Raw genomic sequence first — 17082 nt, forward strand, 5'->3', positions numbered from 1 at the left:
TTATATATATATACTAAACACTCACCTGATATTATATTATATTATTATTATACATTATATATATACTAAACACACACCTGATTATATTATATTGTTATTATACATTATATATATACTAAACACACACCTGATTATATTATATTATTATTATACATTATATATATACTAAACACACACCTGATTATATTATATTGTTATTATACATTATATATATACTAAACACACACCTAATTATATATTATTATTATACATTATATATATACTAAACACACACCTGATTATATTATATTGTTATTATACATTATATATATACTAAACACACACCTGATTATATTATATTATTATTATACATTATATATATACTAAACACACACCTGATTATATTATATTGTTATTATACATTATATATATACTAAACACACACCTGATTATATTATATTATTATTATACATTATATATATACTAAACACACACCTGATTATATTATATTGTTATTATACATTATATATATACTAAACACACACCTGATTATATTATATTATTATTATACATTATATATATACTAAACACACACCTGATTATATTATATTGTTATTATACATTATATATATACTAAACACACACCTGATTATATTATATTATTATTATACATTATATATATACTAAACACACACCTGATTATATTATATTATTATTATACATTATATATATATACTAAACACACACCTGATTAGAATCACAACTTACTTCTCAAGCTTAGCTTTTTTTCTCTCAAACTCAGGAGAATCTTTTGTGAATGGAAAACCATTAAACTTCCTGATGTTTCTCTTAATTTCTGATACCTGTACAATAATAATAATAAACATCCAATTGATCAATAATAAATATAGACAACCATATGTTATAACTGTCTCATATAACAGTTTCAAACAAAACTGAACAATTAAACAGGCTTTAAAAACTATTGGAAACTAATCTTTTATGTTTTATTGTCTTGGCAAGAGAAATCAAATGTTTCTTATGTTTGTTTGGAACTAAGAACAAAGCTGCACAATAGGATAGCTGTTTACATTCAATAAACTTAAGCACACAAGTTATTTTACTGTTTATTTACAGCCTTTTCAATACATTCAGTTACACAAAAACATGTTAACCATGGTACTCTAACTTAACTTCTAGCCAGAGAAATTTTATCAGCTTCATATTAAAACGTACCAGCTAATAAATTACACAATTTTACTTCACACATAATAAATATAAAAATGGAATCAAGATGACAGAAATATGACAATAGGAACACAACATATAGTAATAAAAATCAAAATAGAATCTATTGTATTAAAATTATAATGAAGTTTTTTACACTGTTACTGTAAACATTTCATGTCTGGTCATGCTCTATCCAGTGACTGTGCATCTTGACAATATTCCTTCAGCACAGTTTGTACTGTAAAAGGTTGTCATGTCCAAAACACACCACTTCTCCTAGCTTGTTTCTATAATCAATATTGTCTAAAAGGTCAACAGCTTCTCAGTGTCAATTTCACCAGTCTGACCACTGCATTTTAGTGACTTGAATAGTGTGCCTTCACTGGTGCATGAATAGTAGTTTAAGGTTAAGCATGATGGAATGCCTTGTCTCAATGAATGCATTAAACTCTTTTCTATACATGGCCAGTAATTATTTGTGGTCAAAAACACTGCCATTTTCTCCAAACTGGGTACCATTCATAACATTTTTTTCAGTTTGTCTACTATCCTGGATATGCCATGGAAGCATTTACTTGTGTCACTTCTCCAGAAGGAAATCCTTCATGATATACGGCATTCTGTCCTGAGAGGGGACAGTAGTTTTGATACATTCAGTTCCATCAAAATTTTATATTGGCTGCATTGTCAAGTGAACTTGCTGGTGCTCATATTTTAAAATTATTTTAAGGTAGCCAGCCCTTGTACACATTAAACAAAATACAAAACATTCAAGTTTATCAAAACCATAAATTAACTTCTGTTTGTTTAGATTTAATGTGTTGTTCTTGCAACATTATAGATATTCACAATTCAGAGTGATACCTTCATTTTTGAAAAAAAATGTGATTCTGATTTACTATTTTTATATCTCACACATAATTTGCACAAAGCATACTATTATTATTTAAAGAAACAAAAAATCCTACAAGTTAGTTTCAACACATCAAATTGCCTTGAATATCATGTTATGATCATATGCTAAAACATCTTCTTTGTTCCTATATAAAACTCACACAAGTGTTCCAAACCTTGGGCACACAAATAATTTCTCCATAGAGAAATGGAACAATGTTACCACAAGTTTTAAATCTACAGACTCTGGCTAGATCCATCAAACCCAACTCATATATACTTGTTAACACAGTAGTAACTTCTAATATATTAACTGTATCCTCACAAAATTTGGCACACTTTTAGTAAACATTACAAAACTTTTGCACACGAAAAATCAGTTTTTTAATGAATATTTGTTAGTGAAATTGTCAATTATTTTTAACTAGTATGAAATCAAAGTGATTTTTATTTTGAGATTAGTTATTTTTTGTCTCAAAAACCTCATATTTCAGTAGCATAACCTAGAAGCTCTTAAATAAATACATACAGTTACAACAGAAAGTGTTCGTACCCCTGCATCCCAAGTAGTTTTTGTTCATAACTTAAAAAGTATCACGATTAAGCTAAGTATAATATACTAACACACATTTACATAAATTGTTATGTAAATTAAACTACAAATAAACTGTTTATAAACAAATAACCAAAAATAGGAGGAGCAGAAAGTGTTCGTACAGTTCAGAACGTGTAAAAAAATCTGATATTCCCGTAAAAAATTGTTTAGTTTGGCGAATAAACTACATTATACCATTCCAGAACTAGACAGTGGGTTCATAATTATTGGAATTTAGCCAGCAAAAAATGTACTTCTGGCAATTTAGTGCCGTCTCCGTCATTATCTGCTTGGTCATCATGGCGAACAGGAAACAACTATCCAGTGATTTAAAAAACCAAAATATTGTAAAATACAAGTATCGTGTGTCTCTTTCCGGTATTGCTACACAACGTAATGTGCCAAAATCTACTGTTCAAAGCATAATTTCCAAGTTTAAGCTTACAAGATCAACTTCTAACCTCCCTCGTTCCGAGCGCTCCACCAAAATTCCAGAGAGCACCAAGAGGAAGGTTCTCAAAGAAGTTAGTAGGAACCCTCGTTTAACACGTAATGACATAGAGAAACTGGTAAAGGAAAGTGGGGTTGAAGTAAGCACCCTGCAGTTACGAACATGTTACGCTTTTCTGGGTTCAAAGCATGCCATCCTTATAGAACTCCATATTTAAAGCCTGTTCATTTAGAAGCACGATTGAGGTATGCAAGAAATTACGTAAACAAACCCTTTACCTATTGGAAGAGTATTCTTTGGTCAGACGAGACTGAAAATCGAGCTTTTCGGCCACAATGATGTGCACTACATTTTCCGTAAAAAGGAGGGGGAACGAAATCTTCCAAAGAACACAGTCCCTACAGTTAAACATGGAGGTGGCTCAATCATGCTATGGGGTTCCTTCAGCTTTTCTGGTGTAGGCAGCCTTCACTGCATCAATGGAATCATGAAAAAAGAAGAGTACGTTGATATATTAGGCACTTAGATCAAGAATGATGCTTGGAACTTGCAGCTTGGGTGTTGTTGAATCTTCCAGCACGACAATGACCCTAAGCACACATCGAAATATGTGCGATCCTGGTTGCAGAGGAACCATATAAGAGTTCTGGAGTGGCCATCGCAGTCACCTGATCTCAACCCAATTGAAAACGTTTGGCATGTGTAAATATAATATTTATAATACACTCAACTTTCAATTTTCTAATCATGATACTTTTTAAGTTATGAGGAAAAAACCACTCACGACGCAGTAGTACGAACAATTTCTGTCGTAACTGCAACTTTTTTCAGTAAAACTTTACATTTTCTCTGTTGTTACGTTACTTGATTTTTAAGCCTGTAGAAAACTCATCAACAATAATGAAAAGAAAAAATCTAAAATCAGAAATAAAATGATTGATTGTGTCCTTTTTTCTTCGTTATTAATCAAGATGTTTCAAAGTCTGAGTTTCAACTGTTAAACATGTTCCATAAATTTTCTGTATTTAATTTACTTTCAACACCTAAGGTTAAACTAACTGTAAAAAAAGCTGAAATCATTGAGCCCATCTCTAAAGATCACACTATAATACCACACTCCAGAGAATATGAAGACGTGCAAGACAGAAAAGTGTCTTTCATACACGCCCTTGCTCGAAGAACACAATATTGAACTAAGCAGCTTATGTCTGCTACAACACTTACAAATGAAATTTCCAAGGGTAATAAAATTGTTATTAAAATGTGTGAAAATAATTATTATATTGTTCAAAGTTGCACTGGTTCAATAAACACTGTAGGTTCTGACATTGCAGGTATAATTATTATATTGTTCAAAGTTGCACTGGTTCAATAAACACTGTAGGTTCTGACATTGCAGGTATAATTATTATATTGTTCAAAGTTGCACTGGTTCAATAAACACTGTAGGTTCTGACATTGCAGGTATAATTATTATATTGTTCAAAGTTGCACTGGTTCAATAAACACTGTAGGTTCTGACATTGCAGGTATAATTATTATATTGTTCAAAGTTGCACTGGTTCAATAAACACTGTAGGTTCTGACATTGCAGGTATAATTATTATATTGTTCAAAGTTGCACTGGTTCAATAAACACTGTAGGTTCTGACATTGCAGGTATAATTATTATATTGTTCAAAGTTGCACTGGTTCAATAAACACTGTAGGTTCTGACATTGCAGGTATAATTATTATATTGTTCAAAGTTGCACTGGTTCAATAAACACTGTAGGTTCTGACATTGCAGGTATAATTATTATATTGTTCAAAGTTGCACTGGTTCAATAAACACTGTAGGTTCTGACATTGCAGGTATAATTATTATATTGTTCAAAGTTGCACTGGTTCAATAAACACTGTAGGTTCTGACATTGCAGGTATAATTATTATATTGTTCAAAGTTGCACTGGTTCAATAAACACTGTAGGTTCTGACATTGCAGGTATAATTATTATATTGTTCAAAGTTGGACTGGTTCAATAAACACTGTAGGTTCTGACATTGCAGGTATAATTATTATATTGTTCAAAGTTGCACTGGTTCAATAAACACTGTAGGTTCTGACATTGCAGGTATAATTATTATATTGTTCAAAGTTGCACTGGTTCAATAAACACTGTAGGTTCTGACATTGCAGGTATAATTATTATATTGTTCAAAGTTGCACTGGTTCAATAAACACTGTAGGTTCTGACATTGCAGGTATAATTATTATATTGTTCAAAGTTGCACTGGTTCAATAAACACTGTAGGTTCTGACATTGCAGGTATAATTATTATATTGTTCAAAGTTGGACTGGTTCAATAAACACTGTAGGTTCTGACATTGCAGGTATAATTATTATATTGTTCAAAGTTGGACTGGTTCAATAAACACTGTAGGTTCTGACATTGCAGGTATAATTATTATATTGTTCAAAGTTGGACTGGTTCAATAAACACTGTAGGTTCTGACACTGCAGGTATAATTATTATATTGTTCAAAGTTGGACTGGTTCAATAAACACTGTAGGTTCTGACATTGCAGGTATAATTATTATATTGTTCAAAGTTGCACTGGTTCAATAAACACTGTAGGTTCTGACATTGCAGGTATAATTATTATATTGTTCAAAGTTGCACTGGTTCAATAAACACTGTAGGTTCTGACATTGCAGGTATAATTATTATATTGTTCAAAGTTGCACTGGTTCAATAAACACTGTAGGTTCTGACATTGCAGGTATAATTATTATATTGTTCAAAGTTGCACTGGTTCAATAAACACTGTAGGTTCTGACATTGCAGGTATAATTATTATATTGTTCAAAGTTGCACTGGTTCAATAAACACTGTAGGTTCTGACATTGCAGGTATAATTATTATATTGTTCAAAGTTGGACTGGTTCAATAAACACTGTAGGTTCTGACATTGCAGGTATAATTATTATATTGTTCAAAGTTGCACTGGTTCAATAAACACTGTAGGTTCTGACATTGCAGGTATAATTATTATATTGTTCAAAGTTGCACTGGTTCAATAAACACTGTAGGTTCTGACATTGCAGGTATAATTATTATATTGTTCAAAGTTGCACTGGTTCAATAAACACTGTAGGTTCTGACATTGCAGGTATAATTATTATATTGTTCAAAGTTGCACTGGTTCAATAAACACTGTAGGTTCTGACATTGCAGGTATAATTATTATATTGTTCAAAGTTGGACTGGTTCAATAAACACTGTAGGTTCTGACATTGCAGGTATAATTATTATATTGTTCAAAGTTGGACTGGTTCAATAAACACTGTAGGTTCTGACATTGCAGGTATAATTATTATATTGTTCAAAGTTGGACTGGTTCAATAAACACTGTAGGTTCTGACACTGCAGGTATAATTATTATATTGTTCAAAGTTGGACTGGTTCAATAAACACTGTAGGTTCTGACATTGCAGGTATAATTATTATATTGTTCAAAGTTGCACTGGTTCAATAAACACTGTAGGTTCTGACATTGCAGGTATAATTATTATATTGTTCAAAGTTGCACTGGTTCAATAAACACTGTAGGTTCTGACATTGCAGGTATAATTATTATATTGTTCAAAGTTGCACTGGTTCAATAAACACTGTAGGTTCTGACATTGCAGGTATAATTATTATATTGTTCAAAGTTGCACTGGTTCAATAAACACTGTAGGTTCTGACATTGCAGGTATAATTATTATATTGTTCAAAGTTGCACTGGTTCAATAAACACTGTAGGTTCTGACATTGCAGGTATAATTATTATATTGTTCAAAGTTGGACTGGTTCAATAAACACTGTAGGTTCTGACATTGCAGGTATAATTATTATATTGTTCAAAGTTGCACTGGTTCAATAAACACTGTAGGTTCTGACATTGCAGGTATAATTATTATATTGTTCAAAGTTGCACTGGTTCAATAAACACTGTAGGTTCTGACATTGCAGGTATAATTATTATATTGTTCAAAGTTGCACTGGTTCAATAAACACTGTAGGTTCTGACATTGCAGGTATAATTATTATATTGTTCAAAGTTGCACTGGTTCAATAAACACTGTAGGTTCTGACATTGCAGGTATAATTATTATATTGTTCAAAGTTGCACTGGTTCAATAAACACTGTAGGTTCTGACATTGCAGGTATAATTATTATATTGTTCAAAGTTGCACTGGTTCAATAAACACTGTAGGTTCTGACATTGCAGGTATAATTATTATATTGTTCAAAGTTGCACTGGTTCAATAAACACTGTAGGTTCTGACATTGCAGGTATAATTATTATATTGTTCAAAGTTGGACTGGTTCAATAAACACTGTAGGTTCTGACATTGCAGGTATAATTATTATATTGTTCAAAGTTGCACTGGTTCAATAAACACTGTAGGTTCTGACATTGCAGGTATAATTATTATATTGTTCAAAGTTGCACTGGTTCAATAAACACTGTAGGTTCTGACATTGCAGGTATAATTATTATATTGTTCAAAGTTGCACTGGTTCAATAAACACTGTAGGTTCTGACATTGCAGGTATAATTATTATATTGTTCAAAGTTGCACTGGTTCAATAAACACTGTAGGTTCTGACATTGCAGGTATAATTATTATATTGTTCAAAGTTGCACTGGTTCAATAAACACTGTAGGTTCTGACATTGCAGGTATAATTATTATATTGTTCAAAGTTGCACTGGTTCAATAAACACTGTAGGTTCTGACATTGCAGGTATAATTATTATATTGTTCAAAGTTGGACTGGTTCAATAAACACTGTAGGTTCTGACATTGCAGGTATAATTATTATATTGTTCAAAGTTGGACTGGTTCAATAAACACTGTAGGTTCTGACATTGCAGGTATAATTATTATATTGTTCAAAGTTGCACTGGTTCAATAAACACTGTAGGTTCTGACATTGCAGGTATAATTATTATATTGTTCAAAGTTGCACTGGTTCAATAAACACTGTAGGTTCTGACATTGCAGGTATAATTATTATATTGTTCAAAGTTGCACTGGTTCAATAAACACTGTAGGTTCTGACATTGCAGGTATAATTATTATATTGTTCAAAGTTGCACTGGTTCAATAAACACTGTAGGTTCTGACATTGCAGGTATAATTATTATATTGTTCAAAGTTGCACTGGTTCAATAAACACTGTAGGTTCTGACATTGCAGGTATAATTATTATATTGTTCAAAGTTGCACTGGTTCAATAAACACTGTAGGTTCTGACATTGCAGGTATAATTATTATATTGTTCAAAGTTGCACTGGTTCAATAAACACTGTAGGTTCTGACATTGCAGGTATAATTATTATATTGTTCAAAGTTGGACTGGTTCAATAAACACTGTAGGTTCTGACATTGCAGGTATAATTATTATATTGTTCAAAGTTGCACTGGTTCAATAAACACTGTAGGTTCTGACATTGCAGGTATTTGAGTACCACTGCTCATCTGCCTATCTGTCAAATTTTGCAGCACATGTATGGTGTTATTTGAGCATATAAAATTCACAATCCTCTCATTTTAAAGTTGTAAAGTTTTGAATGTGGTATTAAATTTACCTCACTTTAGACAATAACACAAATACAGTAGGCATAACTAGGTATTAGCCAACAAAAGTATACTATTTCGTTCAGCTATCATACGTTACTGTATAAATATACGTATTACTATTTACTGATAGATGTTTAAATTTTAGCTACATGTCCTAAAACACAGAAAGTAAATGAGAAATACATTGAAAAACGTTAATTTCAAGTACATACCTGTGTTAAGAAATTCTGCACTTGTGCATAATGTGTAATACTAAACCTTGTATAGACTTGTGGATGGGATGTGTAGAAATAATTTGTGTAGACTTTACACATTAACTTTTAAAAAATAAAAAAACATCAAATTACAGTATCAACATCCCTGTAATTTAGTAGGGTCTCTAAAGTAAAGAATATGTGGGTTGAAAGAAATCTCTTTCCTTTTCAGAAGAAAGGACTTACTGATCACACTTCTACAGTTTTGACAAAAATTCTTTCTTTCACCTTCAACTCAGTTATAAACAACTGTCAGGATTACATAAAGGGGAAAATTCTCTTTCTATTCATTATAAAGTTTAGCTACATAGTAGTAGATGGTACTAGTTAAGAACTTTCAAATGAATGATTTGAAGGGCAGAGACACTAGTAGACTTACAAAATATATTGATATCTCAACAAATCAGAGAGGTGGGAGGTTCTTATTTTATATATAGCTGGTCTGTATCTCAAATTCCAGTTTCCAATTCCTTAGATATTTGTACACGTATGGCAGGCATAATAAAATTGAAACAGAGCAATAAGACAACTGGACCTGTTATGTGACATATAAAAAATGATACTTGTATATTTTGTTCTTTACAATTTCTTTTAAATTAAAAAATTAAAACATAACTTTAAATTTAAATTATAAACTAGATTTTGATGCCAATCTCATTCATGTAAGTAGTGAAAATGTTATTCAATAAAAGTTTTAAAAATAACATTCCAAATGTGCACTTTAACCTCCAGGAATGAAAGGGTTAACTGTCAAAAATACATATTGTGTGCCAACTTTTTCAAAATAAACCATAATTTTCATATCGGTTACCAAATAAACAAACCTTAACAATTTTTACTGGCAGCATTCTAATAACTTTAAAACATTCAATAGCTACGAAAATATTTGTTGTTGATGTGGAGAGAGGGAATGATCCTGATAAAGTAAACAGTAAGTAGTCTTGGCATAATCCAATCACCAAGACAATACTTTGAGCAGATACCCACAAAAGGAAAACTGGGGCCCTAGAATGAAAATCAAGTATCTTTAAGGTCCTTAGTTCTAGACACAACAGTTTTATCCCCAAGGTAAGTCAAAGTGCCTAAAGCAAAAGAACCATAAATGTAGGAAGAGAATGAGAAGTGTAAAACCAGTTGGCCAGAAATACCAAAGACTGTAGGCAAAAAAGACAGACTGAACTCAGTTGACCCAAGAGATATTAGAAAGGATGTAAGTTCCAGAATAAGACACCCTCCCTAACTCCATAGGAAAGGAAAAGGTAGAAGAAATATAAATATCCAAGTACAAATTAACAGAAAGAAATAGTCCAAGAAAAGGAATGTCTGCCTTGAGTCATGAGTGTGGGGAGTGAAAGCCCATACAATGCCAACGAATATACCAGGTCCCAATGTTTGTCTAATGGTAGAGTAAGAAATGGGAAAATGCAAAAAAATGCAGTGAAAAAAAAGAAAAGAAAAAGAGGAGAGGTCAAGAAGTACATGTAAAAAAAGTATCCCAACACACTGACCATAACCAATGACAGACCAGATATATATAAAAATGTTGTTGATGGAAATGAAGGAAGGTAAAAAGGAAATGGGAAGAGGAGCACAGAAAATGACCAAACTGGAAAAACAGAAAACAACTGTCAGCAGAAAGTGAGACCAACAGCAGGAGAAGAAAAAAAGTATATTTGATACTGGAAGACAAAAAGAAGCAGACCTAGAATCCAAAATGTGAAGGTCAGAAAAAGAAAGATTTAGACAAAGAACAGGAGTAAAGGGCAAGGTCTAAAACAAGGAAAACAAAACTTTGGAAGATATTAAGGACAAGTTTTATGACAGTGGTCCAACTCATAAGGTGAAAGAAATATCACAGAAGACATCTTGGGAAAGAAAGGAAGCCAGACGAAAATGAGGTAACTAGGAGAAACACAAAAACATCCTGACCCAATATGTCCCAACAGTAAGAGAACAAATGTCAACAAGAACATGAAATACTTCAAATAAAGGCTAGAATTAAGAGAAGAAACACAGAACAGCAGAGATAAATGCAAAAAATGGATAATTCAGAGAGAAAGAGGAGGTAACAAGCATGTTCCCCCAGCTCACATGATAAGTACAAAAGATATGAGAAAAAGTAGTAGGACTATAAATCAAGTCACATGTGAAGCAAGAAAGTATTTGGACATGAAGAAAAAGCTATTAAAGAAAGAAAACAGTAAAAAGGCTCATAACAAGTTGGAAGAAAAGACAGGATAAGCCTCAAGAATTATGGGTAATAGTGAGAAAACAAAAATAATAAGTAACATGGGCAAATGATAAGTGAGGGAACAGAACAAACCTGAGAATGAAAGGTTAAAGTCATCTCACAAACAATAAAGTAACATTTAAAGCAAATAAGATCATTCTTAACTGTTGAGAAAAATTTAGCTGATAAGATGGAAGTAAGAGACCTAGCACATTCAAAAAATGGTTGAAATTTTCTTGACAGTTAATAAGTCTCCAAAAGCCACAGATGAAATGAGGCTTAAGAGCAAAGAACGTTACACACTCAGGACCAAATATACATCCTCATCCTTTGGAAATTTACAGTAAAAATTTAAGCCTTTCTTTTTTTAAACAAACATTAAAGAGAACAAAACTCAAAGGTCTGTTTATGATACAAATATCATAAAATAAAGGACAGACTACATAGTATAAACACAAAAATGAATTGAGTGAAAATGCATGGGGGGGGGGGTATTGTGCCATTGTCATACTCGTGGAGTGTTTTTGCTACCTAAGGAGACACTTATTAAGTAGAAAAATTCACAAGCAGTCTTGTGGGATTGGGTAGGCATCCATTAAAGGTTAGAGGCAAACCTCGAAGACAAATATTCTGGGAAGAGATGTGATTATCATTAAAGGTTAGAGGCATGCAAACCTCCAAGACAAATATTCTGGGAAGAGATGTGATTATCATTAAAGGTTAGAGGCATGCAAACCTCCAAGACAAATATTCTGGGAAGAGATGTGATTATCATTAAAGGTTAGAGGCATGCAAACCTCCAAGACAAATATTCTGGGAAGAAATGTGATTATCATTAAAGGTTAGAGGCATGCAAACCTCCAAGACAAATATTCTGGGAAGAGATGTGATTATCATTAAAGGTTAGAGGCATGCAAACCTCCAAGACAAATATTCTGGGAAGAGATGTGATTATCATTAAAGGTTAGAGGCATGCAAACCTCCAAGACAAATATTCTGGGAAGAGATGTGATTATCATTAAAGGTTAGAGGCATGCAAACCTCCAAGACAAATATTCTGGGAAGAGATGTGATTATCACCTTAAAAACTATAATTCCACTTAAGTAACTGATGAAACCAACTTAGAAACAAATCCAGACTATTACTGTAGCAGAACTTGTGTCTGAAAACCTTTGATTTTAGAAACATATCCCCATGCTAATATTTTATTACTATACTTAAACCTTTATTAAACTCCTGAAATTACATCACCTTATACAGATGAAAATATTTCATTATTTCTGTAGGTCACTATCCTGTGGCTTCTCAATGCTGTGATATGGGTAATCACATCACATCATGAAAAACAGTTACTGACTAAACAAAATTATACCATTCAAGATGCAATATTAAATTGAAACTATCACATTAAATACCATTACAGCTTTTTGAGTGTTAAAAGTGCAATAATTTGTCTTAAAAAAATTTAAAAAATCCACATACAACAATTATTTAATTCAAAGCATGCTGAAATCAACTCCAAAAAACTGACATTTGTTTACCTTTTTTGCCCATGAAATTAAACTCTTTTATTGGGTAAAATTTAGTGATAAAAAAGTTGCATCTTTTAATGTATGGACTAAATTACCCTTGAGAAAAAGGTTTGTAAACAAAGATTAAATGTTGATTTTTATTGAATACGTTAGCAACTATCTCTAACAACCTAAGTAACTTGTCTTTCTTTTCAAATATAAGAAAACCATTTTACAGAAGCACACAAATAAGAAAGTAACATACCGAGCCTGGCCGGTTAAAAAGGAACTTGTGTAAAAGCTTTAAGTCATCAGCTTTCTGCTTCTGAAGTTGAAATTCAACTAGTGCACAAAAATAGAAAGACGAGGAAATTAAACACCTGCTGGAAGTAGAGTTGCTTTTAATTTCATTTGAATGTACTTACTGATTATAAGTATTTTTCTGCAAGCTACAACTTTTACAGTAAGGAAGAACAGACAGTACACATTCTCAAATATTTACATATGATCACACCAGTGACCTGTTTCAACAAGTATTCATACTTAGTGTAAGATCTGTAACTTGTAAAAAACACGTACATGTATTTGTATCAAAATCTTGAAACTGTACACCAACAACATAAGGAACAAATTGTTCAAAACATTCTCTAAACTTGTACTCTGCACATTTTACAAATGAACAAGTTTATTATAGGTAGAACAATAATTGTGCAACCTTCAATACTTCTGAATAAAATTTAGAAAAGTTTGAAATATTCTAATAAATTGTTTAAACTGAAGTCAATAGTGAATTTTATTTTTCTAGAATACTTTAATTTTTAGCAACAGTAATGTATTAAATTTAACTGTACTATATGGATCTTTTAATATATCTAAGCAACAGGAAGTATGGGTGTGTATGGAAATAGAAACAGACCAATTACAACAGGAACTAAAAAGTGTTCAGCTACAGGATGAGTTACTTACTGTTTGGAAAATTAGAATGAGATAAAAACCAGCATTAGTTGCTGTAAGACCAGAAACAGATAGTTTACCAATATCTTATAACACAGAAAACAAAATGCAAACTACTCATCTATATTTACCATGTTAAAGACCAAAAACTAGAAACCAACACTACAAGTCAGTTATTGTGCAGAATGTGAGAAACAAATGTCAGTATCATATCATCTAGATGTAGATAACTGTAAACACAACAGCTTCTAGTATAAAATTATTCACTACATGGAATATCAGAAATAAAAATCTGTAACCAGTAGAGTAAGTTATGTATACATGACCAACAATGAAAACATACACCATTATTGTACAGAGAACAAGAAACAAACCAGTTATCACCTGAATTACCTACTGTGTAAAGAATTAAGAACAAACTAGTTATCACCTAAGTTATGTACCATGTAAAGGATAAAACATACCATTATCAGTTACTGTGTGAAGAATTAAGAACAAACTGGTTATCACCTATGTTATGTACCATGTAAAGGATAAAACATACCATTATCAGTTACTGTGTGAAGAATTAAGAACAAACCAGTTATCACCTAAGTTATGTACCATGTAAAGGATAAAACATACCATTATTAGTTACTGTGTGAACAATTAAGAACAAACTAGTTATCACCTAAGTTATGTACCATGTAAAGGATAAAACATACCATTATCAGTTACTGTGTGAAGAATTAAGAACAAACTAGTTATCACCTAAGTTATGTACCATGTAAAGAATAAAACATACCATTATCAGTTACTGTGTGAAGAATTAAGAACAAACTGGTTATCACCTATGTTATGTACCATGTAAAGGATAAAACATACCATTATCAGTTACTGTGTGAAGAATTAAGAACAAACCAGTTATCACCTAAGTTATGTACCATGTAAAGGATAAAACATACCATTATTAGTTACTGTGTGAAGAATTAAGAACAAACTAGTTATCACCTAAGTTATGTACCATGTAAAGGATAAAACATACCATTGTAAGTTACTGTGTGAAGAATTAAGAACAAACTAGTTATCACCTAAGTTATGTACCATTTAAAGGATAAAACATACCATTATTAGTTACTGTGTGAAGAATTAAGAACAAACTAGGTATCATCTAAGTTATGTACCATGTAAAGGATAAAACATACCATTATTAGTTACTGTGTGAAGAATTAAGAACAAACTAGTTATCACCGAAGTTATGTACCATGTAAAGGATAAAACATACCATTGTAAGTTACTGTGTGAAGAATTAAGAACAAACTAGTTATCACCTAAGTTATGTACCATTTAAAGGATAAAACATACCATTATTAGTTACTGTGTGAAGAATTAAGAACAAACTAGTTATCACCTAAGGTATGTACCATGTAAAGGAAAACACATACCATTATAAGTTACTGTGTGAAGAATTAAGAACAAACTAGTTATCACCTAAGTTATGTACCATTTAAAGGATAAAACATACCATTATTAGTTACTGTGTGAAGAATTAAGAACAAACTAGGTATCACCTAAGTTATGTACCATGTAAAGAATAAAACATACCTTGATTAGTTACTGTGTGAAGAATTAAGAACAAACTATTTATCACCTAAGTTATGTACCATGTAAAGAATAAAACATACCATTGTCAGTTACTGTGTGAAGAATTAAGAACAAACTTGTTATCATCTAAGTTATGTACAATGTAAAGAATAAAACATACCATTGTTAGTTACTGTGTGAAGAATTAAGAACAAACTAGTTATCATCTAAGTTATGTACCAAGTAAAGAATAAAACATACCATTATCAGTTACTGTGTGAAGAATTAAGAACAAACTTGTTATCATCTAAGTTATGTACCATGTAAAGGATAAAACTTACCATTATTAGTTACTGTGTGAAGAATTAAGAACAAACTAGTTATCATCTAAGTTATGTACCATGTAAAGAATAAAACATACCATTATTAGTTACTGTGTGAAGAATTAAGAACAAACCAGTTATCATCTAAGTTATGTACCATGTAAAGAATAAAACATACCATTATCAGTTACTGTGTGAAGAATTAAGAACAAACTAGTTATCACCTAAGGTATGTACCACGTAAAGGATAAAACATACCATTATCAGTTACTGTGTGAAGAATTAAGAACAAACTGGTTATCATCTAAGTTATGTACCATGTAAAGAATAAAACATACCATTGTTAGTTACTGTGTGAAGAATTAAGAACAAACTAGTTATCACCTAAGTTATGTACCATGTAAAGAATAAAACATACCATTGTTAGTTACTGTGTGAAGAATTAAGAACAAACTAGTTATCACCTAAGGTATGTACCATGTAAAGGAAAACACATACCATTATAAGTTACTGTGTGAAGAATTAAGAACAAACTAGGTATCACCTAAGTTATGTACCATGTAAAGAATAAAACATACCATTGTCAGTTACTGTGTGAAGAATTAAGAACAAACTAGTTATCATCTAAGTTATGTACCATGTAAAGAATAAAACTTACCATTATTAGTTACTGTGTGAAGAATTAAGAACAAACTGGTTATCATCTAAGTTATGTACCATGTAAAGAATAAAACATACCATTATTAGTTACTGTGTGAAGAATTAAGAACAAACCAGTTATCATCTAAGTTATGTACCATGTAAAGAATAAAACATACCATTATCAGTTACTGTGTGAAGAATTAAGAACAAACTAGTTATCACCTAAGGTATGTACCATGTAAAGGATAAAACATACCATTATCAGTTACTGTGTGAAGAATTAAGAACAAACTGGTTATCATCTAAGTTATGTACCATGTAAAGAATAAAACATACCATTATTAGTTACTGTGTGAAGAATTAAGAACAAACTGGTTATCATCTAAGTTATGTACCATGTAAAGAATAAAACATACCATTATTAGTTACTGTGTGAAGAATTAAGAACAAACCAGTTATCATCTAAGTTATGTACCATGTAAAGAATAAAACATACCATTATCAGTTACTGTGTGAAGAATTAAGAACAAACTAGTTATCACCTAAGGTATGTACCATGTAAAGGATAAAACATACCATTATCAGTTACTGTGTGAAGAATTAAGAACAAACTGGTTATCATCTAAGTTATGTACCATGTAAAGAATAAAACATACCATTATTAGTTACTGTGTGAAGAATTAAGAACAAACTGGTTATCATCTAAGTTATGTACCATGTAAAGAATAAAACATACCATTATTAGTTACTGTGTGAAGAATTAAGAACAAACCAGTTATCATCTAAGTTATGTACCATGTAAAGAATAAAACATACCATTATCAGTTACTGTGTGAA

The 17082-nt window shown here is 31.3% G+C and overlaps 2 protein-coding genes across 4 annotated transcripts in view; both read right to left on the reverse strand.

Moving 5' to 3' along the window:
• The window catches only part of LOC143230075 (apicoplast pyruvate carrier 1-like), a 227869-nt gene that overhangs the window by 134040 nt on the left and 76747 nt on the right, over positions 1-17082 (reverse strand). The window lies entirely within an intron of this gene.
• LOC143227906 (uncharacterized) overlaps positions 1-17082 on the reverse strand; it is a 51282-nt gene that overhangs the window by 23948 nt on the left and 10252 nt on the right. Inside the window, exons 4-5 of the mRNA XM_076459263.1 lie at positions 13029-13105; positions 748-842 (exon numbers count right to left, since the gene is read on the reverse strand). Of these exons, the coding sequence (XP_076315378.1) occupies positions 748-842; positions 13029-13105 (172 nt within the window). The remainder of the gene's footprint in view (positions 1-747; positions 843-13028; positions 13106-17082) is intronic.

This window comes from Tachypleus tridentatus, chromosome 10, assembly GCF_004210375.1.
Source record: "Tachypleus tridentatus isolate NWPU-2018 chromosome 10, ASM421037v1, whole genome shotgun sequence".
In the NCBI taxonomy this organism is placed as follows: domain Eukaryota; kingdom Metazoa; phylum Arthropoda; class Merostomata; order Xiphosura; family Limulidae; genus Tachypleus; species Tachypleus tridentatus.